Source organism: Eulemur rufifrons, chromosome 17 (assembly GCF_041146395.1).
Source record: "Eulemur rufifrons isolate Redbay chromosome 17, OSU_ERuf_1, whole genome shotgun sequence".
In the NCBI taxonomy this organism is placed as follows: Eukaryota; Metazoa; Chordata; class Mammalia; order Primates; family Lemuridae; genus Eulemur; species Eulemur rufifrons.
Window position 1 is genome coordinate 47,175,642 of NC_090999.1, and position 27,223 is coordinate 47,202,864.

General features: G+C 37.7%; 1 protein-coding gene across 2 annotated transcripts in view; it reads left to right on the forward strand.

The window, feature by feature from the left end:
- Nucleotides 1-11,932: 11,932 nt before the first annotated feature.
- FCHO2 (FCH and mu domain containing endocytic adaptor 2) overlaps nt 11,933-27,223 on the forward strand; it is a 109,473-nt gene continuing 94,182 nt past the window's right edge. The window contains exons 1-2 of one of the 2 annotated variants that reach the window (XM_069492779.1): nt 11,933-12,061; nt 24,689-24,780. In XM_069492779.1, the coding sequence (XP_069348880.1) occupies nt 12,029-12,061; nt 24,689-24,780 (125 nt within the window). In that variant the 5' untranslated portion in view covers nt 11,933-12,028. The remainder of the gene's footprint in view (nt 12,062-24,688; nt 24,781-27,223) is intronic. The other variant, XM_069492778.1, reaches the window with a different exon arrangement.

Here is a 27,223-nt window from a genome sequence, read left to right on the forward strand (position 1 = left end):
ACACTGAGATCAGACAAATTGTGATGCATTATATTTTTTAAATTTATTTCTATATAATTCAGTTTCAGTCGGGCCTTGGTTGCTCATGCCCATAATCTCAGTGCTTTGGGAAGCTGAGGTGGGAGGATCACTTGAGGCCAGGAGTTCAGCCTGGGCAACATATCAACACCATGTCTTTGCAAAAAAAAAATTTTTTTACTTAGCCGGGCATGGTGGTGCATGCCTGTAGTCCTCGCTACCTGGGAGGCTGAGGCAGGAGGATCGCTTGGACCCAGTTCAAGTTTGCAGTGAGCTATGATGACGCCACTGCACCCTAGTCTGGGCAACAGAGCGAGAGGCCTTGTCTCTCAAAACAAATAAATAGATAAATAAAATGTAAAAATTCAACTACATAAAACAAGAACATAAATCAGAAACATAAGAGTTCAAGGAGGACAAGATTAAAAAATATGAAGACATATTTTTATTCTTATTGATGAAACAGAAGGAAGGGTCCAGGGAGAAGTGAAAAGAAAAGAAAACTTTGCAAATGTGAACATGATGTGGGAAGCAGCACAAAGGAAAATAGACACTGCTGAAAATACAGTAAGATGCACAGGGGACAGGATTTTTTTTTTTTAAATAACAAAATAAATTTTAAAGTTAAAAAGGATTGGAAAGAAAAATAATAATTATGGGCCGGGCGAGGTGGCTCACGCCTGTAATCCTAGCACTCTGGGAGGCCGAGGCGGGTGGATCGCTCAAGGTCAGGAGTTCGAGACCAGCCTGAGCAAGAGCGAGACCCCGTCTCTACCAAAAATAGAAAGAAATTATATGGACAACTAAAAATATATATATATATATAGAAAAATTAGCCGGGCATGGTGGCGCATGCCTGTAGTCCCAGCTACTCGGGAGGCTGAGACAGGAGGATCGCTTGAGCTCAGGAGTTTGAGGTTGCTGTGAGCTAGGCTGACGCCACGGCACTCACTCTAGCCTGGGCAACAGAGTGAGACTCTGTCTCAAAAAAAAAAAAAAAAAATAATAATAATAATTATGGAAGACAAGGAAAGAAAAATTGATTGTTTTTTCTTTTTTCTCATTATGGGTACATAATAGTTGTATATCTTTATAGGGTACATGTGATGTGATATTTTGATGCAGGCATACAATGTGAATTAATGAAATCAGGCCATTTAGGGCACCCGTCACCTTACTCTCTCTTTCTGTGTGATCTCATCGTCTCATCTATATATGCTGATGACCCTTCAGTTTATGTCTTGAATCCAACCTCTGTCTTGAGCTCCAGAATCATATATCCAACAAACAGTAGAATGATCCTATAAAATTAATAAAGGACCACAAAATAATCACACACACACACAATTGACACTAGTCAAATTGTCATTGAGGTAAAAAGGCATCAGAAAACTCTTTTCATTTTTGCTTTGTTTTGTTTTTATTATACACATACTAGTACCTTTGGTGGTAATGTTTGTGTTTTTTCCTATCAAGCATCCAATCCATTTTGGTGCCTTTAATTATAGCCCTATCCCTCACCCCCAATTCCACCACCAGTTTCCACGATCTGGGTAAAACAATTCTGATTCTTTTTGTCCGTTTTAATGTTTAAGTTCATTTAACTCATTTTAAATGGGTAATACATTTACATAGAACAAAATTCAAAAGTTGCAAAAGATGATATCCTTCTTTACTCCTGTCATCCAGTTCTCCTCTTTAAAGGATCAGTGCTACCAGTTTCTTACCCACCCTTCCTTCCAGAGATAGGACATATATATGCAACAAAGCACATATATAATATACATAGATTATGTGTGCGTATGCATGTATAATTAATGTATGTGCATAAAATGTGTGTATATTACATTTATGTTTGTATATATACAAATACACACATATACATAGATTTCTTCTTTTGATGCAAATACCAGTATATCATGCATTTTGTTCAAAACCTTGCTTTTTTCTACTTATTAATATATCTTGAATCTAGTTATGTGTTGGTAAATGTTTGAACAACCATCTTGCGTCTGTATAGCCTATTCTCCACATAGCAGCCAGGATGGTCCTTCTAAACATTAGATTATGATACTTTTCTGCTAAAAACCCTCAGATGACTTACCATCACTCTTTGAATACCACCTCAAGTTTTCCTATGAACTACAAGGCTCTAGCTAATTTAGCCCCAACTCCATTCTTTTACCTCATTTCCTACAATTATTACCTCACTTCCACTCAATCTGCTCAAGCTATACCAAACTTGTTTTTCTTTGCACTTGCTTTTCCTTCTGCCTAGTAGGTTCTGTCTGCTAGATTTCATAAGATTCGTCTCCTTCACTTCATTCATCTCCAACATTAAACATTCTCTCTGAAATAGCACCCCTCCATCACTCCCTGTTCTTCTTAATAATATTAATAGCTTGTAGTTATTGTATTTACTACATACTAGGCATTGTTCTCAGTGATTTACATATTTTAACTAATTTAGTCCTTTTAGCAGTCCTTTGAGGTAGATACTATTATTATCCCCACTTTACAGATGTGTAAATTGAGTCATACAAGTGGTTAAGTAACTTCCCCAAGGTCATAGAGTTCATGATCATGTCAGAGCAAGGATTAAAACCCAGGTAGTTTAATTCCAGAGCCATAGTTTATATGGTCTCCCTTCTGCTATTTTTTAAAAATAATTGTTTAAAATAAAAATTAAAAAAAAATAAACAATTTTAAAAAATAAAAAATTGTTTAAATTGGCAAATAATTGTATATATTTATCTTGTGCAATATGTTGTTTTGAAATGTTTATACATTGTAGAATAGCTAAATTGAGCTAATTAGTGCATTACCTTGCATACTTATAATTTTTTCATGGTGAGAACACTTAAAATCTACTCCTGGCAAATTTTAAGAATACAATGCATTGTTATTAACTAAAGTCACTATACGATACAACAGATTTTTTGATTTCATCTTTTGTTTTTCAACATGACATTATATTGTCCTATTAAAAAATGCTTAATTTTTTAATATAGCACTTAACACTATTCTATATATCCACTGATGTATCAGACATTATACTATATATCTACTTGGTTATTTTAATTTTGCCTATCATCCCTGCAGGGGTGTAAGATCTCTGAAGCAGGATTCACCTCTTTTCTTCACTGCTATATATCACACACTTACAACAGTGCCAACACACAACAGGTGCTTAGGAAATCTTTGTTAAATGAATGAATGGGCATCTATGCCCATACTTCTTTTCTCCCAATATGGAAGCCCATGTATAAACTGAAAGGTAAGAGAGATGTGTTTTGAGAGTGAAAAAAGAAAAATGAATTCCCTCTCCAATTACCACCACCAATACAAACACATACATCTGCACAAATAAAAAAGAGAAAGAAAAACAAGAAAGATGCTACAAAGAACAGTATGTAGCTTTTTGTGACAAAATATAAATTACTCAAGGTAAAGAATGTATCTGTCAGTATGTATGGAGAAAAAAAAGAAATATAAGTGAGATCATAGAGAAGGTAATGGTTTTGCAACTTTCTTTTTGGGACAAGATATATTTGAATATAGCTTTGAATAAAGGAAAGAAGTGGTTTTAGCTGGCATGTGGGAAGTAGGAAGAAAAAAATAACATACATTTTCTGGACCTAAATGAAAAAAAATAACTAGTTGGTGAAAGTGTGTTCTTGAAACACTATAAAGTAGATAAAGGCAGTGGGATTTTAAGGCTAGAAACAAAAATATTATTTCATTACCTTTGGATCTAGCCAGTTTGATTCCGTGCAGTTGCCTCTCTGCAAATAGTTAATCAGAATTTTGTGGTCTTTCTTAAGGATTTTGATACAGAAGATTACAGCCATGTCTACAGGCTAATTTGGTTTTCTCTTTCCTTCTGCCTATAAAAAGGGACTGGTTTGTAATGCCATGCTCAGATGTCTTGTTTAGGGTATGTCAACCTTATATTTTGATTACAATCTGAATTTTTGAACAATCATATTTCTTGCATGTTTCAGGACTTACAGTGAGGAGAGAACAGTACGATGTAAACAAATTTCCTTGAAATTTTTATAGGTTCCTTATTAGTTAGCATTCATATCCATTTAGAGCACCTAGTTAAGGAGAAGGTAACCAAGAAAGGGACCTTTTTATGGAAAGAATGTGGAAACTTATGAATACTAGAACTACCAGTTTAAAAAAGAAAGCATAAATAAAAGGCATGGGTGGATGAGTTTAACTTTCACCCCTGACCATTCCTCTTCTTTCGACCTGTTTTGTTCCTTGAGGCCTACTTCCCTCCATAACATTTTATTCCTTGTACTTCTGCATTCACAGTAGTTTCCCACTTACTTGTATGACCTTGAGCAACTCGTTTAATCTCCTGGGGCATATCTTCTCATTTGTATAATTGGAATAATAGTTGGGACCTCACAGGGTTGATGTGAGGATTCAATGACATACTACATGAAGGATAATATGCAGAATGAAAATCACACACAGTTCTTATTTTTTCCAACTAATTGATCAAGACCCTGTTAGACTTATTAGATAGAAATCTAGAAACATCCTCGTGGAGCTTCACTTTTACTCTGGATCCCATGTTCTTTCTGCTACACAACAACTACATTTCTAGAGTTATCTTCCCTTTCCCCTCTCTTTGGCTCTCACCCTCTCTGGCACCCAGACATGCTTTATTATGTCCCATCTTCAACACCTGCCTATTTCACTGCTCCCTTTCCTAGCAAAACTTTTTGAAGGAGTTGTCTATACTTGCCATCTTTATTTCCTCTTCTCCCTTCAACCTACTTCAATCAGATTTATATATCCACCACTTCAACGAATCAACCCATACCAAAGCCACCTCCATCTGGCGAAATCTAGTGGGCATTTCTCAGTATTTGTCATCCATTGATGGCTTCTTAAAACATTCTCACTCTTGGCTGTAATGTCATCTCTTTTTTCTGGTGTTTCTTTTATTTTGCATTAATCTCCTTTGCTGGCTCATCCCCTTATGCTGACTTCTAAATGAAGGAGTGCCCAGGGCTTTTTCCTCAGTTCCGTAGCCCCTCTCTCTGTCTGTCTCTCTCACCCTCACTCCCTCTCTCTCTTCCCTCTTGCTCTTTATCCCTCCCTCCCTTTCTCTTTTTCTCTCCTCCCCCTTTCTTTGTTTTTTCTTTTTTTTTTAGAGACAGGGTCTGGAGTGTAGTGGCACCATTATAGCACACAGCAACCTCAAACTCCTGGGCTCAAGTGATCCTCCTGCCTCAGCCTCCTGAGGAGCTGGAATTACAGGCATGTGCCACCATGTCTGGCTAATTAAAAATTTTTTTCTGTAGAGATGGGGTCTTGCTATGTTGTCTAAGCTGATCTCAAACTCCGGGGCTCAATTGATCCTCCTGCCTCACCCTCTATTCCCATGTGATCTCATTAAGTCTCATCTATATATGCTGGTGATGCTCCAGTTTATGTCTTGAATCATCCTCTGTCTTGAGCTCCAGAATCATATATCCAGTTGCCTGATAGATGTTTCCAATAGACACCTCAAATTAAACAAGTCCAAAGCAGAACACTTGTGTTTTCTCCTCTTTCTCCAAAACAGTTCCTCTCCATATTTTCTTCCACCTTTGTGTCATTATATACCAAGTCACTCAGGCACAACTCCTAGGATCATTCTTTCTTTCTTTCTTCTTTTCCCACCCCATCCAATCCATTGGCAAGCTCTGGCAGCTTTACCTTCAAAACAGATCTTGAGCCTGATAACTTTTTACCACTTCCACAGCTAACACCTGGTCCCTGCCATCATCTTCTCTTGCCAGGACTCTTAGATTCATCTTCGGAGTGGCCTCCCAATTATTGTCCCACTATAATCCCTTTTCACAGAGCAGTCAATGTGATCTTTTAAAAATATAAATCAGATAATATTCTACCGTTTTAAAATCCTCCATTGGCTTCCTATGGCACTTAGATTACAAGTGCCTCTTTGGCCTCTTTGACTTGACTATGGCCTCTTTGACTTTGCCTATGGCCTCTTTGGCCTCTTTGACTTGACTCTGCCTTCCCCTCTGACCTCATCTCTGTCCTCCCATTTGCTCACTGCATCCCAGCTACCCTGGCCTCTTTCCCATTAACTTGAACTAATCAAGCTCACTGCTACCTCTGGACCTTATTGCTGATCCTTCAACATGGAGTACCTTGCAGATCTTTGCATGGCTGTTTCCTTTAGCTTATTCAAGTGTCTGCTCAAATGTCACTTCCTCAGAGAGGCCTTTTTGACCACTCTAGGTAAAGAACAAGCCTTCTCTCCCTACTACCCTCCATCTCAATTACACTCTGAAGCATGTACCACTCTTGAAAAAGGTATTTATTTACATCCTTATGGTCTGTCTTCTTATATCAAATGCCATGAGAGCAGCAAAATTATTTGTCTCATTCAGCATTGTATCTTCAATGTCTCGAAGAGGGCCCACTCACTATACATGTTCAATTAACGTTTACTAAATAAACAGATAAATGGGACCACTGGTATAAATGTGCTACTACTGAAATCTGGTGCTACAAGGTGTGCAGAATGTGCTGGTCTACTAGTGACTCAGATCCATGCCCAGGCTTCAATGGCTCTTCAAGGGAAACCAAGTCTACTTCCTCCATTCTTAGCTCAGCCAGGGTTCCTCTTGCCTGGGCTTCTATGATTACAATTCCTAGTTCTCTGTTCTTCCAGTTCCTATAAACAGCCATCTCCTAAAGAACTAGCTGGTCCCAGAAGGACTGAGTTTCAGAAGTTGCTCTGGACTCTGATACTCCATGGACCCCACCAAATAAATGAAGATACCCCTGGCGAATCCAAGGCAGTTTCCTGTCACTTTCCTTGCAGAAAAAAAGAAAAAAGAAAGAAAGGGGAAGAAAGAAAGAAGAAATAGCACAAATTGAATTTTTTGAGGTTATCCTTCCAGAACAGTGGTACATTAATTTATTCATTTAACAGATGTTTATTGGTTGCCAGCTATGTGCCAGGCACTCTGCTATGCACATTATTGTTATAATTGTCATTATCTCTATCATTGTTGTCATGAGTCTATATTAGATTGTGAATTTCTTAAGAGCAGAGACAGTCTTTTCATGGTAAAAACTGCACAATAAATGTCTACTGCCTGAATCAATGAAAGAGGAGGACGTTAATAAAAGACATTAAAGAAGATAAGGCTTGCTATATATTCGAATGAAAACAGAGAACAAGGACTGCTCTTTAAATTGTACTATAACATTAAAATAAATTTTAAATGTTTAATAATTGTCATAGTCTTACTACATTCACATTTCACTTTTCTATGCTTTCTTTTTTTATGTCTATTTACATACATATTTTTGCATATTTGTAATTTTAATACATTTTCCATGTCATCTTCTGCCTTTCCACTTAACATTAATGACAAATATTTTTGTGTGTTTTTACATTATAATTATCTTCATGACTTTCTGTAATTTAGTAACTTCTCTTTTCTTATTTTGCGAAACCCCTGTTGGGTTTCCTGTCGTCACTAGCAATGTAAACCCCTGAACACCTGTCAGGTGTTTGTGCTTCTTCCACAAACAGCAAGGTAAGGGAGCCCCTGGGAAAGTACATCTCATTCTGGAGAAAGAGATGGTACCCCATCAGGGAGCAGGCAGTCAATCCCAGGTGCACTCAGGAGAGAAGAAATGTGTGTCTGGCAAGCTGCTCTGAACTAAGAAAGTTGTGTGCAGGGTGATGTTTAGCTCTATTCTGCAGTTCCATTGACATGTTTCTACCTCTTGGCCCTTATGTAGCAGCCTGCAGGGCTACCATCTGCCAAACTTTTGCTTTTCTTCCTGCTTTGCATAAAGCTTTTGCTTTTAATATGCACTATTGAATAGGGAAAAACAAAAGGATACCAGACTTTAGAGATCTGCCTGCTTCTCTTCTGCCTTTTAATGGAGCTTAGCTCTTTTGCCACTTGTTGTTGCTGAGTACAAAATAAGTGCAGAGAAGGGCTACTGCACCTGACACAGGATGCTGTCCCTTGAAGAAACTAGCAGGAACAGGAGAGATGTATAAGGATCATCTCCTCTGCCACTCTCATCTTGGAAACAAGTGGGAGTACCTTTGCAAAATTATATTGAAAATAAATGGAAAAATGTGTTTTACTTTATATTCAACTCTTCTGATATGGAACTAGTTTTAAATGAAGTTATGAGGAAATGGCTCTTGTGACTAAATGTTGATTAATGTGCCATGTGCTGTGAACCCAGGATTAGAAATGGGAGGAGATCAAACTAAGGATTGGAAAGTGGGAAGTGCTCTGGGTGCCTTGCCTAAGAGATTGGGCCCTCGAATTTTGGAGATAAACTATAGTTTGTAAACCAGAGAATCTAGATTTAAGTTATTTTGCATAAATGTCCTCTCTCTTATTTGCTACCATTTATCGAGCTATGTTTTAACAGTCCATATCTTTGAGCTATAATGTATATGCTTGGACCAGAGTTTAATAGGGATCAACAGCATGCCTAGAAGCCAACGTGTGGGCAGGAAGTGTAATTAGAGATTCTAAGAGAAAGATGAATCTGATGATGGGGACACCCAAAAATGAAAGGTCAAATTGTTTAGGGTTCCTTTCCAACAGGAGATCTCCTGCTACAGCCAACCTTAAATATTATTTCAATTTTCTATTATTTTTATTACAAAAGATTTCTATCTTTTAAGAAGTACTCAAGCCCAAAAGAGTTCTTTTGAAAACATTAATGTGAGGAAATTAAAGCAAAGAGAACTTGAATAATAACATTTTCTATAAGCTCTAGGATCTAGCACCAATTAAAGAATATGAGTAAAAAATAATGGAGTTACTCCATGTCCAAGGTCTCAACCACCTTGATATTTCTTTTTTAAAAATGATTTTACTTTAATTTTTTAAAAGACTAGTCAAGTGCAGTAGTGAGAAGGAGGGAAAGAGTAGAACAAGGAGTAGAACAAGGACTGTGAACAATCAGTTGATATAACTCACTATCTTGAGATCAACCCACCTTGACATTTCGATGATAGGCTTAATCATTCATTCATTCTTTCACTGAACATTTACTGAGTGACTATGAAGTGACAAGTATTATAGGCAGTGAGTTGTACACTCTTGTTATCTATGTCGGTTTTTATTTGGATAAGCAAGGGCTAAGCATGTGTGGCACAAATATTTTAAGGCACATGAGTGAGCTACCGACTCAGGGCTTTATCTATGCTCTGCCAGAGCACATGTGCATCCCTGGAAACCTCACTTGAGAGGACAGAAGGAGGTTGATATCACCCACATTCTTCCTATACAACACCATCTTGTCTGAAATTTAGTCACCTTAATCACTGTTTACTATAAAGTTCCACACCTTAAATACCAGGCAATTACAGCAGATGGTGTTTTGGCCCTAATGAACCTTGCAAATACCTGAAATACATAGAATATTTATCTTCATGCCAGACGTAGCCCTAAATTTTATGGGGCAAGAGGCAAGAGTTCAAATGGAGGCCAATGTATCATGTGCAACTACTGTGAATACTATGCTAAACTGCTGTAACCACAAATTGGAACACTAAGGAAAATCTTTACACTACTGGGAAACAATACTGTGTTTTGTCATGCAAGAATCTAGAGCATTCAAGATGAGATGAAGTATTTGACAAATTAACTAATTTGTCTTCTCTCTTACCTAAGCACTTCTACCGCTCAGATTCTGCCCAAACTCCAAAGCAGTCTATCTCTGATATGGACAGCCATACTACCCACACATTTTCACTGCATTTGGAGTCCACCTTTTGTTTGAGGGCATAAGGCAAGAGATATGAAGAAGAGTTTCCCTGGGTCCTGAATAGTGTTGTTCACAGGAGAGGGACTGTATGGTGTGGGCCACTATTTAGTATCACAGCACAAGTGGTGGAAGCACCATGTATTTTTTAATAAATTAATGTGTGTGTGTGATGTTAAGGTCCTTTAACGCATGGAGTCCAGGATAGGGATCTGTCTCTCTCTTGCCCAGATCTAAGGGGGGTAGTGTTTAGTGATAATAGGAATTTAATGCCAAACTTATTTGTAGGGGATCTACATGGCTGAGGTTTTTTTTTTTTTAGAATTCTTTCAGCATCAAGAAAAATTGAGCTAGATTGATAGTTTAGAGAACTGTAGCATATTTCTACTACAAATCTGACTTTCCCCAAAACTAGGTTTAAATAACAGTGTTATGAAGACTTTTTAAAGAAAGTAAATAGCTAAATACATATGCATAAAAGAGAGAATTAGTATAGTGAACAACCATGTTTCCATTACCCAGCGGCAATAATTATCAATTCATGGCCAATCTTGTTTCATCTATACCCTTACTCATTGCAGGAAAGTATAGATGAATGATTTTTGAGCAAATCCAAGATGTCTTATTGCATTCTATATATTTCTAAAAGATATTCTTAAAAAGATATGACCACAATACCATTATCCAATTATTCCCTATTCAATAAGAACTTTACAGTTTCATTCACATGAAAGGCACATGGTTTTTGCTTTTGAGAATGAAAATAATTTTTCACAAACAGTGTTATTTTTTAGTGTTCATTATGTCTGAAGTCACAAGATTTGAGGGCCGGGCACAGTGGCTCACGCCTGTAATCCTATAATCCTAGCACTCTGGAAGGCCGAGGCGGGAGGTTCGCTCGAGGTCAGGAGTTCGAGACCAGCGTGAGCAAGAGCGAGACCCCCCCCCCCCCCCCGTCTCTACTAAAAAGTAAAAAGAAATTAGCTAGACAACTAAAAATATATAGAAAAAATTAGCCGGGCATGGTGGCACATGCCCGTAGTCCCAGCTACTTTGGGGGGGGGGGGGGGGCTCAGGCACAAGGATTGCTTGAGCCCAAGAGTTTGAGCTTGCTGTGGGCTAGGCTGACGCCATGGCACTCTAGCCAGGGTGACACAGCGGGACTCTGTCTTAAAAAAAAAAAAAAAACTACACTGAATCTATTTGTAGGCTTGGCTTCAAGAACTGCAGATTTTAGACCTAGCTGACCTGGTGACAGTGAACTTCAGACCTTTACAAGAGTTTAACTTTTTTTTTTTAACCTTTGGAAAGCAAGGCATGAGAAGGGGATTTAGTTTCTCTATTAGGCCGAGGCGTGTTAAGACTTGTTTCTTTTTCCAAAATGTATTGAGTTGCTAAGAGAACCATGGACTTTATGAACAAGTCCTGGAGAAGACTTTTTTTTTTAAGGCCGGGGTCGGGAAGTTCGTTGGTTTCAGGTCGCGTTCTTGCCCTCGGCCGCCCAGCCGTCCGTCCCGGCTGGTTTGCTCCGGGCGTGCTAGAGGTCAGCGGCTAGGGCCGGACTCCGTGCCTGGGTCTCGCGCAGCTTCCAGGGCGCTCAGGCGACACTGGGCGTTTCCTCCCTTTCCGGCCTCGGAAAGTTTTGTTTTGGTTCTTAGTTCCCTGTAAAGGAGAGGCACCCTGTTGACCAAAGGTTTCTCAGAGCCTCCTCTGGATGGCCAGCGGCCAAGTTTCCACCATGCCAGCTTGCCCAGACTTTGGTCCGTTCGAAATCCTCGAAGGCCGGGAAGCAAGTCCGGTGTGAAGGAAGCGAGTGGGCAGCCAGCCTGCCGACTCCACTGCCGCTGGGATCTTCCCTCCGCCAGTGCCCGTCTCACCGCAAACGGTGCGGACAGTCTCCCCGATGACGCCTCAGGGACCCGGTTCTCCACCATTCCTAAGAGAACACTCAACCTAACCCCGCCCGGGCTAGGGAGAGGACAACCAAAACCCGGGAATGGGGCCCGGGGCGCATGCGCGCACCGAGGCCGTGGCGTCTAAGTGTGTTCGCCCCGCGGCGGCAGCCGCTAGGTGGCGCATGCGCCCTGGAGGGTGCGGGCCAGTCTCTGGGAAGAAGGCGGCGGCGGCGGCGGCGGCGAAGGCGGGGGCGCCGTGGGGGCCGGGCAGTGTTTACACAGCGGCGGGCGGGCGCGGACGCGGAACCCGGCGCGGCGGCGGCACGATGGTCATGGCGTATTTTGTCGAGAATTTTTGGGTAAGCGAAGGATGTTAGAAATAGTGAGTTTCGGAGTCCAGAGCTTTCGGCGCCTGACCCCGGCCTGCGTGCGCTTCGAGCGGCAGCGGCGGCGGCGGCTCTTCGGGCAGGGCGAGCGTCCTCGGACCGCCGCCTGCTGGGTCCCGCCTGGCTGAAGTCCGGCGGGCGACGGGTCTCTGGCCGATACGGACTCCCGGGCTCGCAGCCCTCCTGGCGGCGGGGGCTGTCAGCACGGCCCAGGAGCCCGCGGCGGGGCCGCTGAGGGGCCGTGGGCCGCCAGGGCTGGGACAAAGCGCCGGATGGGGCGGGAGACGGGACCCAGCCCCACCGGCGGCGCCAGGCGCTCTCCGTGCGGGGCGTGCGCGGTGGCTCGGACTCGGAGGACGGGCCCGCGGCGCGGCCGCCTCCCGCTACGCGCTGCTTGGGAGCGCCAGACGGAGGGGCTCGCCGGCGTCCCGCACCGCTGGCCCCCATCTGAGTCCCTTTGCCCCCACCGTTTCCACACGAAATCCCGTGCAGGGTTGGGCTGGATAAGCACTTCCTCTCAGCCTCGCAGCTCAGCTTGTGGGTCTGCGCCCAGGACTTTGCCTCTGGGCCTGTTCACAAAGCGTAAACGAGTTAAATTTAATGTAACTGAACTCCTTGGGCTTAAATTCACGGAGACATCCCCCTAGTCCTCTGTGCTGCTCCGTGCCCTTCCTCATTCTTTCCACACCCCTTCTTCTTAGTATTAGATTCTTCTTTGAGAATTTCTGAGTCTCCCTGTAGAGTGTTTTTCTGTAGTTATTGTTTGTTGTAATGGGAAGTACAGTTCAGCCATGTACAGGAAAGTAACGCGTTTGTACTCAGGTATCTTGGATGAATCCCATTTTTACATACTGACAGTTGCAAGTACTGCAATCCCATTTTAGTTGAGATTTAGAAATATTTAAAGGGAGGTGTCTTTCAGTTAGCAGTGTATTTTGAATGCTTAATTCTAAATGTCTTAGTAATCAAATCAGTTTGTAGTTATTTGTCTTGACTTTCTTGTTTTCCACAAGCAACCTATATAATAGATGTTAGGTAGGTTTTTTTTCTTAACAACTTTATTGAGATACAGTTCACATTCCGTATAATACATTCAAAGTGTACAATTCAGGGGTTTTCATATGTTCATAGAGTTGTGCAAACATCACCACAATCAATTTTAGAACAATTTCATCGTCCCAGAAAGGATCCCTGTACCCTTTAGAAGTCACTCCCCATTTACCTTCTGCCCCAGCCCTAGGCAACTAATCTACTTTCTGCCTCTGTAGATTTGTCTGGTCTGGACATAATCCTATAAATGGGACCATTGTGACTGACTGCTTTCGCTTAGCATAATGTTCCCCAAGGTTTATCCATGCTTTGGCAAGTATCAACACCAATTCCTTTTTATGGCTAGCTGATATTCCTTTCCATATCTTATCTGTCCATTCATCAGTGATGGACATTTGGTTGTTTTCACTTTTTGGTTATTATGAATAATACTGCCATGAACATTTGTATAAGTTTTTGTGTGAACGTATGTTTTTATTTCTTTTGGGAATGGAATTGCTGGGTCATATGGTAGCTCTGTGTTTTACATTTTGAGAAACTGCCAGACTTTTCAAAGCGGCTGCAGCATTTTACGATCCCACCAGCAATGCCTGCGGTTTCTGGTTTCTCCACATGCTCACCAACACTTGTTATCTGTCGTTTTTACTATAAAAGATATGATGTTCCAATGGGTGGATGTGAAGTAGTATCTCATTGTGGATTTGCTTTGCATTCTTTGATGGCTAATGATGTTGAATATCTTTTCATGTGCTTATTGCCCCTTTTTACATTTTCTTTGGAGAAATGTCTGTTTAGATCCAATACGTATTTTTAAATTGGGCTATTTGTCTTTTTATTACTGAGCTATTTTTATCTTCTGGATATACATTTCGTACCAGATGTATGATTTGCAATTATTTATCCAATTTTGTGGGCTGTCATTTCACTTTCTTGATGGTGTCATTATTAAGTAACACAGAAGTTTTTAATTTTAATGAAGTCTTGGTGAAGGCCAACTTATCTATTTTTTCTATTACTAGTGCTTTTGTTATATCGAAGAAGCCCTTTGCCTAACCCAAGATTTACTCCTAAGTTTTCTTGCAAGAGTTTAATAGTTTTAGCTCTTCTGTTTAGGTCTATGATACTTTTGAAGTTAATTTTTGTGAGCAAGGAAGGGGTACGACTTCATTCTTTGCATATGGATATCCAGTTGTCCCGGCACCATTTTTTTGTTTGTTTGTTTTGTTTTGTTTTTTGTTTTTTTGAGGCAGAGTCTCACTCCGTTGCCCAGGCTAGAGTGCCGTGGCATCAGCCTAGCTCACAGCAAACTCAAACTCTTGGGCTCAAGCAATCCTACTGCCTCAGCTTCCCGAGTAGCTGGGACTACAGGCATGTGCCACCATGCCCGGCTAATTTTTTCCATATATTTTTAGTTGTCTGATTAATTTCTTTCTATTTTTTAGTAGAGACGGCAGGGGGGGTTCTCGCTCTTGCTCAGGCTGGTCTCGAAATCCTGACCTCGAGCGATTCTCCACCTCGGCCTCCCAGAATGCTAGGATTACAGGTGTAAGCCACCTCGCCCAGCCCCAGCACCATTTGTTGGAAAACCTCTTTCCTCATTACATTATGACACCATTGTTGAACATCAGTTGATCAGAGATGTATGGGTTTATTTCGGATTTTTCAATTCTGTTCCATTGTCTAGCCTTATGAGAGCCGGTACTACACTGTTTAGATTACTGTAGCTTTGTATAGTTGGTTTGGAATCAGGAAGTGTGAGTCTTCCAGATTTTTTTCTTCTTTTTCAGGATTATTTTGACTATTCTGGGTCCCTTCTGTTTCCATATGAATTTTAGGATTAGCCTGTCAGTTGTAGGCATTATGTTTTACAATGGCAGTTTATAAAAACTTTTTAAAGGCCTGGTGCAATGGCTCATGCCTGTAATGCCAGCACTTTGGAAGGCTGAGGTAGGAGGATTGCTTGAGGCTGGGAGTTTGAGATCAGCCTGGGCAACATAGCGAGACCTAGTCTCTACAAAAAATTTAAAAATTACCTGGGTGTGTTGGCGCACGCCTATAGTACCAGCTATTTGGGAGGCTGAGGCAGGAGGATTGCTTGAGACTGGGAGTTCAAGGTTACAGTAAGCTATGATCACAGCATTGCACTCCAGTTGAGCAACAAAGCAAGACCCTACCTCAAAAAAATCAAAACAAAACAAGAAAACCCCCACTTCTATAAAGTTTCGTTTAAAATTTGAGGTTCTTATAAATGCTTTGCATATTTTTGATGCATGAATGTTTTTTAAGTTTACTAACTTAATTCCAAATTGCATCTTAACGTTACAAAGTTATGTTTCATGTTCTGTTTATTGAGCTTTGAGCATATCCCTGTTTCATGTTTTAGCCTATTATGAATAATGCTTCCGAATAATGTTTCTCTGAGTATTTTTGTACACATTTTTGTGTGCTCTTACTTTGTCCTTGTTAGCAGAGGAATGGGAATAAATTTGGATATCTGAAATCTAGGTAGAACCCCAAATCTAATTTATGTTTCAGTCTTTGCCTTCACTTCCACTATTGAGAACAAATGGTAAAATAGGCTGCATTTTATTTTATTTCTCAGCCTGGAAATGGAGCTGAAAGCTCTAAATTGGAGCTTTAAAAGCTCCAGAGGAGGCTGAATGAGCTAGGAAAGTCTAAAAACTAACTAACCAGCTTCTGAGAATTTGATAGCTGTCTGTTTAAAACAACTTAAAAATATACATATTTCAGGATCATGGAGGAATTATTTTATAAATGATCCTGAAATACGTAAATTTTATTAATTTTATTTCCCCTTAATGTTTAAAGTGGCACTGTTAAAAGGAAATAAAATTTGTCAAAATGCAAAACATCATGTTGTACGTGGTAAATATGTACAATTTTCATCAGTTAAATAAATAAAAAAATACTTGTCAAAGTGAGGTAATGGGAACCTTTGAAGTTTTAGGCTTCTAACCAAACAACCTATTAATTATTTTCCCCCACATAGGAGCATATAAAGACAAACCTTTTTGTTATGGCATTTTATTAAAAGAAAGTTTGAATCACGCACTGAAATTCTCTTCAAGCTCTTTTGAAAGCAGCACATCCCTTTTCTTAAGTATAGTTTTTTCTCAATTAAAACTATATGCTAAGTTAAAAATTCCTTTACTTAATGTACTTTCAAGGAAAAAAATGTATTCAGAACTTCCTACACAAAAGGTGTTTTGTTGCTGATAAGTCAGTTTTTGCCACAAAGTATAGTGCCATTGATAATCAAGTTGAAAATGTTTTTCTTTTCTATTAAAATTGGATAACAAAATTAATTTTGATAGCAGAAATCCACACCATTGCCTTTAATATTTAAAAAACAATTGTTAGTTCTTTAAAAGATTACATAACTTTAAAAAGTATTGACCAATATTATTGTAAGGAAGTATATCTCTACATCTTTTTCAAAGGAAGAGTTGAGTACTAGTTTATAATATTCTTGAGATTATCTATAACAACGTTGCACCGTAGTAATTAAAATGGCTTTATATTTTTATGTAAACCTAGATTGTTTAATTCAGCAGTACAAAAATATTAAAGGAATGAATTTCATAGGTAATAATTTTTAAAGGGGGAAAAATAAGTAAGCAAAACACTTGAGTTGAATACCTTTCAAACTTCATTTTACGTAGTAGTTTCCATCTGTGTAAGATACGAAGCATTTACACAAAGACACTAAATAGCATTCTTTAGTATATATCACGTTGTAATGAACTGATATTTTTAGTTAGGTGACTTTTCCAGAGGTTACCTCTAGTCAGCACATCAAAAATGAACAAACAACAATTATCTTAGATATTTTTATCCTGAAGTTTTTCCTTATTTCTCTTACTGTTTAACCTGTACAGAAGTCTCATTTCATTTGTTGATTTCATTGGTTTTGTCATACTTTAGATTAAATTGGAGCACTTGGTTATATATCTAAAATTTGATCTATCATCACATGGATAAGCTGGGAAGATTAAAATGTATTTTGAAAATCTAGGATTACTATTAATAGGACTTTGGAATGCAAAACATTATATTTTTGCTTGATTATCTAATCTAAATTTAGTATCCTAGATGAGAGACTAACACACACATATATATATATATACATTCTTTGGGGCTATTTATCCACGTGAAAATTTAAGAATATGTATCTTTAAAAAATTATTTGAGGTGACCGTAGAAACCCAGAATATAGGCTTTTTGTTACTTGTTATAATATTTTTGTTACTTTTTAATAATATTTCCAAATACAGTTTGGGATACCTACTTAGCACTGATCCCATCAGATGATAGACCAAAACTATATATATGTATAATGTTTATTTTTTACATTAATGGATTCGTAAGTTTTATATGATTTAATATTCAAAAGATACAAAAGGGAAGACAGTATAAAATCTCCCTCTTTTTTGCCAGTCAAGATCTCCTAAAAGGCAATCACCATTTTAAATTTATTATCTAGTTTTCTAGAGGTAATCTATGTAAAAGAGCAAATAACATACACTAAATTAAAAGGTATTATTGTATAATTGTTAGCAGGTTAGCCATGTCCAAATTGCTTTCACTGTGCCAAGCTTATAAAAAAATGTAGATGACAGATTCATCTTAACTTGGTTCAAGAAGACTTGACAGGTAGACATTATAAAATTACAGTATTTTAGATAACACTAAATTTTATTGTGAGGCCTTTAGAATTTTTGGGGGGTGTGTGTGTGATTTGTTTGTTTTGTATTTTTCCTTAAACATAGGAGAAATTTGGAAGTGAAAAACTGATACTGATTTAGTCTGCAGAAGTGCAGTTCAGGGAGGATTTGAGAACATTGACATTGGAAAGGATAAAAATTTTGATGTCTGGATTCTTTTCTAGCTCTACACACCAAATCCTAAATGCCCTAATCCTTTCAGAACTACTTAAATTATTTAAGCAAAGGATAGGAGAACAGTTATGCTTTGAATCGTCCTGCACATTTGGTTAAGATAAGCCCTTTGGAAGTAGTTTTTTGAGTCATGGGGGTATCTCCTGAGATTATCCTTCCTGTTATCATAATTCTAGAACAGTTAACCAAAGTACCCGAAGAAATCCAAATGGAAATATGGTGTTATGAAGACTTATGAAGGAAAGGGAATAAAGACTTGGCTTTCGATTTTCTTAGTGTGGAAAAATTAATGAATGTTAAATTTGGAAGAAGTTAAGTAGCAATCTGGTCCATAAAGATAAGCATAAATTGCTCAGATGTGGGGAGAAACAAAAACAGCAACTGAGACCTATAATTAAATCTACTGTATTGGCAAAGGCACTGGAGCATGTTGCTGGAATAGCCGGAAAGGATGAAATTGGAAAGTGTTAACCTGTGTGATGAAGTTGAGATAGTCATGCTCTGTGATGGAACTACAGGAGTAAAAGTTATGGGAGATATGACAAGCATGATTGCTTGACCTTAGGGAAAAAATTAGGAAGATATAATATTATATAAGTAAAGCAAATTGGTGGTGGTGGTGCCTTGAAACCAAGAAGTGTGAGTTTTCAGTTGGTTGAAAAAACAGCCTCAAGTGAAGACAATTTACCTTTCTAAGTATAACCATTATGTGATAGGCAAAATACAGAAGAATACAGAATAAAAATTACCTGTAGCCTCTCCCTCTATCCTTATGGTTTTCTTTAGAAATACAACATTCACGATGGGTTCTACCATATAGTTCCGTATCTTGATGTTTTCAGATGATTTTACCATCAGGCATTTTTCTCATTCGGTGACTACATAGGTTTCCATGGAATGGATAAGCTGTAATTTTTTTAACCACTCGCCTTTTGGACATTTTGATTACTTCCATTTTTTTTTCCACTTGTGAGTTACTAGGACTAGAGATGTAAGTACTGATGTGAACAAGATGCCAATTTAAGAAAGTAGCTTTCTAGATTGAAGAGTTGAGAAAGCTGAAATCACTGTTTTTTTTCATTTTGAAAGTAATGAAAAATACTTTCATTTATAGACTATTACAGAAAATTCAAAAGATACCAAAATAAAAAAGATTATTTCACCACTGCTGCTTTTGTGTTTTTTACTGAGCCCATGTAATATCTATTTAGGTGGCTTTAAGGATTCAACTAAGTGGAAGAGGTGAGTTATAATTTAAAGATTAGAGAGGAGTATCTGAGGGGTGAGAAAAATAATTTTTTGAAAAGTAATATGGTTTCTTTCCTTCAGTCAGCCAATAAATATGATTGCGTCACTTTTGTACCTGTATCAAATAGTTCTGATTGCTGAGCAGTGCCCATTTTACATATTTTAATCACTATTTCCTGCTCTAGCAATATCTTGCCAATAGCTCTGCAAAATACTTTTAGAGATCATGATTGAAAGTTCCAATGTAGAGTAGTCCTCCCTTCTCCACAGCTTCTCTTTCCCTGGTTTCGGTTACCCAAGGTCAACTGTAATCTGAAAATACAATATTCATATTAAATGGAAAACTCCAGAAATAAACAATTCACAAGTTTTAAATTGCACACCGTTCTGAGTAGCATGAAGAAATCTCTTACTGTCCCACCTGGGATGTGAATCATCCCTTTGTCCAGTGCATCTATGGATATGCTCCCCTCCTGTTAGTCACTTAGTAGCCGTGTTGGTTATCATTTTGAAAAAACATAGTATATAGAGGATTCTGTACCATCTCTGAAGTTTCAGGCATTAGCTGGGGGTCTTGGAATGTATCTCCTGTGCATAAGTGGGGAACTGCTGTACAAATACAGTACAGAATGGTGACCAAAAGAGGTTGTGACTTGTGGCTGAACATCCTGTTTACCTGTAGAAAAACAGCTTGCACGTACAGACATATCTTGGAGATGTTGTAGGATTGGTTCCAGATCACCACAATAAATTGAGTCACACAATTTTTTTGGTTTCCCAGTGCACATAAAAGTTTTGTTTATACTATACTATTTACATTGCACTAGTATTAAGTATGCAGTAGCATTATGTCTGAATGTATTACCTTAATTTAAAAAACCTTTATTGCTAAGAAAGCTGACAGAGACATGAAGTGAGCACATGCTGTTAGAAAAATGGCACTGATAGACTTGTTCTACACAGGGTTGCCACAGACCTTCAATTTGTAAAAATTACAGTTATCTTCAAAGTGCAGTAAAGTGACGTGCAGTAAAATGAAGTGTGCCTGTATCATATCCTCTTCCCTCTAGCAGTTTTCAAAGCAAAAATGGCACTGGAGAGCTGTCATTGCATATTGTTTGAATTCCCATCAAAGGTATCTCTATAGATTTTTCACTTCTATAGGGTCTATTCTTAAAAGAAAAAAAAAGCTTTAGAATTAGTTATATGTTTTATGGTGCTTTTCAGATAAGGCAGAACAAAGTGAGACTATATCAAACATGTTAATGTTATATTTTGCAGTGACTTGTCCATGGTTATATAATAAATGCCAGTAAAAACTAGAATTTATTGATTAAAAAAAGTAAGCTGAACACTTCTAACTATAGCAGTATCTATGCAGAGGTTTGTTAAATACTTAACACAGGAAAGTGTTCTAATATTCATCACCCCAATTGACTGTGGTGATGGTTGCACAACCCTGTATAAATATCTTAAAAATCATTGCATTGTAACTTAAAGTGAGTGAATTATATGGTGTGTGAATTATATCTCAATAAAGCTGTTATAAAAAAAGAATAATAAAAAATTTGAGATGGAAAAAATAGCCGTTGATAATCAAGGTTTTATGTCAACAACTGTAGCACACTTGGGAGAAGATGACATTTTAAAATTGTCATTGTAGCTCTTAATTCTGTTATTTCTGTATTAAACATTTGGCTTACTTATTTTTTCCTAATTTTTATTAGAAAGTTAATCTATGCTAATTACCTCACTTTCCAAAGCTAATGTGCTGTTAATACTTTGCTGTATACAGCTTCAGATTCTTTTTCTATATGTATATATGCAGCATTACTTTTTTCAGTGAAAATGGAGTCATGTATACAGTTTTGTACCTTTTTTAAACAGCTTTATTGAAGTATATTTTATATATCATAAAATCTACTTATTTTAAGTGCACAATTCATTGATTTTTAGTAACTTTACTGAGTGGTACAGACATCATCATAAATCAGTTTTAGAACATTTTTATCTCCCCAATAATTAGATCCCTTATGCTTATTTACAGTTAATGCTCTTTCCTACTTTCAGCCATAGGAAACCACTAATCTACTTTCTTTTGCTATAAATTTGGCTATTCTGGACATTTCATATGAATGGAATTATACCATATATGGCCTCTTGTTTCTGGCTTCTTTCATTTAGCAAAATATTTATGAGGCTCATCCATGTAGTAGCATGTGCCATTAGTTTGTTACTTTTTATTGTTGAGTTGTGTTCTATTGTATGGATGTACCTCATTTTGTCTGTTTACCAGTTGATAGACATTTAGGTTGTTTCCAACATAAGGTTATTTTTGGCTATTATAAATAATTGCACCCTGCTTGTTTTTTCCACTGACAATATATTAGGGCAGATTTTTAAAATTAGTACTTAAAAATCTGCATTTTTTTTTTTTTTTTTTTTTACTGCAACAGTCTTTTAAAAAAACACTTTTTCATTGTAGGATATAGTGTCATTTATTTATTTAACCAATAATGTTTATGGATGTTTTGAGTTTCTGATTTTTCACTATTAAAAACAGTACTGTAGTGAATATTCTTCCATATTTATCTTTGTATATGTGTTTTTGTGGTATAGATTCTAAAAATGGAATTGCTGGATCAAAGGGCAGGAACATTTACAGTTTTTTAATAAAACATTGAAGACCACAAGACACTTTTAGGCATAATTTGTTAATAAAGGCTTATTGTCAAGTTACTTGTACTTTTATGTTTTTATAATTAGCCAAGGAAAAGCAAGTTCTCCTTGCTTGGCTGGGGATGGTGGCTCATGCCTCTAATACCAGCACTTTGGGAAGCTGAGGTAAGAGGATCACTTGAGGCCAGGAGTTTATGACCAGCCTGGGCAACACAGTGAGACCCTGTCTCTCCAAAAAATAAAATAAAAATTAGCCTGATCTGGTGGTGCACTCTCAGTCCCAGATACTTGGGAGGCTGAGGCAGGAAGATTACTTGAGCACAGGAATTTGAGGTTGCAGTGAGCTATGATTGTGCCACTGCACTCCAGCTTGGGTGACAGAGACCCTGTCTCTGAAGGGGGGGGGAGGAAGGGAAGGAAGGGAGGAGGCAAGGAGAGAAGGGAGGGAGGAGGGGAGAGGAGGGGGACGGAGAGGGCAGGGCAGAGGAAAGGGAAGGGAAGGGAGAGGAAGGGATGGGATGTAGTGACATTTTTTGGCCTCAAAATTAAGGAATCCCCGAATAGGAAGAAATGACAAATGGATTTGTAATCATCCAGGGGGTTTATGTTTAACTATTAAGTAACTCTTATGCATCACAAGCCCTATTAGGATGAATTTTCCTTTTTTTCCACATGAAGACCTGAGAGTTGGAGTAGCTAGTGCTGTTTCCTAAGGTATACTATATTACTGTTACTATATTAATATTACTATATTGTATAAAAAACAAATGAACCTCATTCCTTCTACTGAAAATGCCTAAGTAATATACTGTTCAGATATCTTAATTTCCCAAATAAATAGCTTATTCCTTCAAGGACTTCTTAATCAGAACGCAGATTGCTGAATGTAATTTAACCTTTTCTTAATTGCTTAATGTTTACAGTACTGTAACAGTTAAATGCCCAGGACCTTGTTGTCCCAATTAGTTGATGGCCATCATCTTGTCTCTTTTTTAAAAAAAGATATTTTTTTGTTTATTCCTTTATAAGCTTGGGTAAATTTCTTTCTTCTAATAGTCTGTGTGCCTTTTGATAGCCCTTTACTCCCAAACCTTTTCTAATTTTCCCTTTAAGTATTTGTGATACACTTTGGGAACACAGGTAACCTGACTTATTAGAATTACATGCACATGAGAACTAGTAGGTGTCAGGTGAGAACCTTAAGGCACGAGAGCCTTGGATTTTATGGTTTTAGATTTCAGGTTTGTTTCTGGTTTTGTTTGCTTATTTCAGGATTCTTGACAATATTATAGGATTTGGTGGGTAGTATAATCAGATATGTCTAGTTTCGTATTATAGTCAAGTAACAGAATCCCTTGGAGAATTTCAGGCCCTTCATTTTTTGTCTATATGTAATTTTATTTACTGATTTGCATGATATTATTTTTGCTTGCTGTAGACAAGTGATAATGGTTACCTCAAAGAATATTCTTATTTTGGGTGGAATAAATTTGTTTGAAAAACTTAGCATAAATTAAAAGCTAAAGTTAGATAATAAATATTTTCTTTTTCTTAAACATGGAAAGGTACAGAAGCCAAATGGAAATATTTGTATTCACAAGAGACTATGGCTTTATGTTATATTCTTCTTGATAAATGGAAATGGTTGTTCAAAATGCTAAGGATATTGTTTGTATTATCTCATTCTAGATATGACATTTTAATTTGTTGTGTATATGACAAACTAATTGCTTGCTATATTAGCTGATGAGGTTATTAGGGATCACTTGGACATAACAAGAAGTTCCTGTGTTTTCTGTTACTGGTAAATTGTGGAAAAAAAATCAGGTTTCAGATTGCATAACACTTGGTCATGTTATCACTTTTATGTCCAGCAAATATATTCAATTCTTCATTGTTTCATTTTCACTGAAGAAAAATAAAAACCACTAACTGTAAAGAGAGCTGTTAAGCTTAGTTTATTGATTGTTCATTATTTCACCTAATAAACTGAGGTTTGTTGTCTTTGTTATGTTTTACTAATTTAGAATTTATAAACAGCAGTTAAGGTTTTCTAGGATTATATAGTGACATTGTTCTATTAATTTCCCCTTAATCAAATAGTAGCAAATAGCCTATTATTTCTCTTTTGTTAAAATTTTATCCCTTTTCTCTCTTCTCAAGTTAGGTTTACTGAAAGAATAATGATAGTAAAGTATTTTGTGGTGGTCAATGCTTATATGATTAGTATGTGACAAGTACTTGACTCTGGACTGTCTTGACTCTGAAATCAAGATTTAGTTATTTTAAAGCACAAACTCTGCTGAGTTAAATAATCAGGAATCCTTTAATGTCTGTTAAAAGAATTGAAATGGGATTTGGTAATGTGTTTTAAAAGGTCCATGTTTATCTTTTGTAAATTATGTGCATATTATCCCCTAAAATTTCATACTTAATTTCATTAATTGTACCCTCATGGGTGATTATAGAGTATGTGCATATGTGTGTGAATGTATGTATATGTATATATAGTAAATTGTAAACTTTATCAGAGCAGGTTATAACTTTGATACAGTTTAAAATAATACCATAAATAAAAATCACTGAATTAAGGAAAAAGAGCTCACCTGAGCATAAGAATTTCATATAGTTAGTGTAGGGTTATTATATTCTCAAGTCATTTTTATCTGTTTTTTGTTAAACTAAAAATCTTTTTAAATTTTAGGGGGAAAAAAATAGTGGCTTTGATGTCCTCTATCATAATATGAAACATGGACAGATATCAACAAAAGAACTAGCAGATTTTGTAAGAGAAAGGTATGTATTTTTATTAGTAATTTGTTTAACAACTTAATGGTAATTTAAATTTTAGAATATAAATGAGAAATTTGTATTTGTATTTGGAATAAAGTAATGAAAGCACACTTTTAAAAAGTACAATACAATTATATTTTGAAGTAGTAGTTACCTGTCATCTATGTGCGTGAGAGCTGTATAGTGACTAAATGGCATTGTTAAACCCCTGATTTGCAAATTACTGCTTGAAAATATTATCTACATGTTTTCCATTGAATGTGCTAGCAAGGGATACAACTAAAAACAGGAATTTTGTAGGAGAAAATATGAACATTTCTTTAAACAAAAATGCAAAAATAATTTGGAAAAACTAAGTTTTTTGAACTTTGGTTTAATTATATATTTTATAACTTTTATTTTAGATAGTCCTAAGTATATATTTTAAAATCTTACAAATTTATAAAATGCGATTGTCTTTAAGACTCTTAGAATATAAGTCAATTTATGTAATCCTAGCACTCTGGGAGGCCGAGGTGGGCGGATCGTTTGAGCTCAGGAGTTCGAGACCAGCCTGAGCAAGAGCGAGACCCCATCTCTACTAAAAATAGAAAGAATTATATGGACAGCTAAAAATATATATAGAAAAAATTAGCCGGGCATGGTGGTGCATGCCTGTAGTCCCAGCTACTTGGGAGGCTGAGACAGGAGGATCGCTCCTTGAGCTCAGGAGTTTGAGGTTGCTGTGAGCTAGGCTGACGCCACGGCACTCACTCTAGCCTGGGCAACAGAGTGAGACTCTGTCTCAAAAAAAAAAAAAAAAAAAAAAGAATATAAGTCAATTTAAACACTATTAAAGGGCTGGGCACGGTGACTCACGCCTGTAATCCTAGCACTCTGGGAGGCCGAAGTGGGTGGATTGTTTGAGCTTAGGAGTCCGAGACCAGCCTGAGCAAGAGCAAAACCCTGTCTCTACTAAAAATAGAAAGAAATTATCTGGACAACTAAAAATATTTATAGAAAAAATTAGCCGGGCATGGTGGCGCATGCCTGTAGTCCCAGCTGATCGGGAGGCTGAGGCAGTAGGATTGCTTGAGCCCAGGAGTTTGAGGTTACTGTGAGCTTGGCTGATGCCATGGCACTCTAGCCTGGGCAACAGAATGAGACTCTGTCTCAAAAAAAACCAAACAAAAAACCACTATTAAAAATCAGTATAACTTGATTATGATTTAAAATCAAACAGAATTCAAAGCTACTGTACTACTTCTTAAAGCTATTTTGTGTCTAGCCCCACTTAGTAATTTTTTATATGAACACATTTAAAATCTTTACCTTGATAATATAGCGATACTTTGCCTTTACATACAATACTCCATTCGTTTATTTAATTCATTTTTTAAATTAATTAATTTTTCCGAGACAGAGTCTTGCTATGTTGGCCAATCTAGTCTCAAACTCCTAGGCTCAAGTGATCCTCTTGCCTCAGTTTCCTGAGTAGCTGGAATTAAAGGGTTGCACCACCACAACTGGCTCTTATTCTTTTATTCTTTCCATAATATATATCCCATGTCTGTTGTGTGCCAGACACTTGTCTGTATTATGGGAATATAGTGGTTAAGATACAGCTTCTGCCTTCATGGAATTTACAGACTGGTAGGAATTGGGGAATAAACTATTTCACATGAGACCAGTCCTCTTCTTGTTTCCCCCTCTCTGCCAAAGTCGAGGAGGAGTCCAAAAGCTGTAAGTGCTCTGGATAAGGCCATCCCCACCTTAGCTTCTACATTGTTATTGGCAGGAGTAAAAGAGAGGCTCCAGAACTCTGCATCCCCTAGCCTTTTCCTTTTCCCCAGCATTTACCTCACTACTCTCATTGTCTACTTTGGCACCATCAGGACAGATACCATTATGCCTTTTAGCCCTGTTTATATCAGTCACCATATCAGGAGTCCAGGATTCCTGAGTCATCCTTTCTTTGCCCAAAATCTAGCTAGCCCTTTCTGATTCCATGGGCAGTGAGACAACCCCTCCTTTCATTCTTCCTTCCCTACTTTATTTTTCTTCATGGTACTTATAACCATCTGACATAAGTGGTATTTTACTTATTTATTTTTCTGTCTCTCTCCACTAAAATATAAACCCTACAATGGCAGGGATTTTCATCTTTTTTGCTTATTTTGTCTTTTTGCTCTATCTCCTGTACTTAGTATAGTGCTTGGTACTTGGTAGGCCCTCAGTAAAGATTGTTTCTTTCTTTTTTTTTTTTTTCTTTTGTTTTGTTTTGTTTTTTTTTGAGAGAGAGTCTCACTTTGTTGCCCGGGCTAGAGTGAGTGCCGTGGCATCAGCCTAGCTCACAGCAGCCTCAAACTCCTGTGCTTAAATGATCCTACTGCCACTGCCTCAGCCTCCCGAGTAGCTGGGACTACAGCTCAGGCTGGTCTCGAACTCCTGCACTCGAGGGATCCAC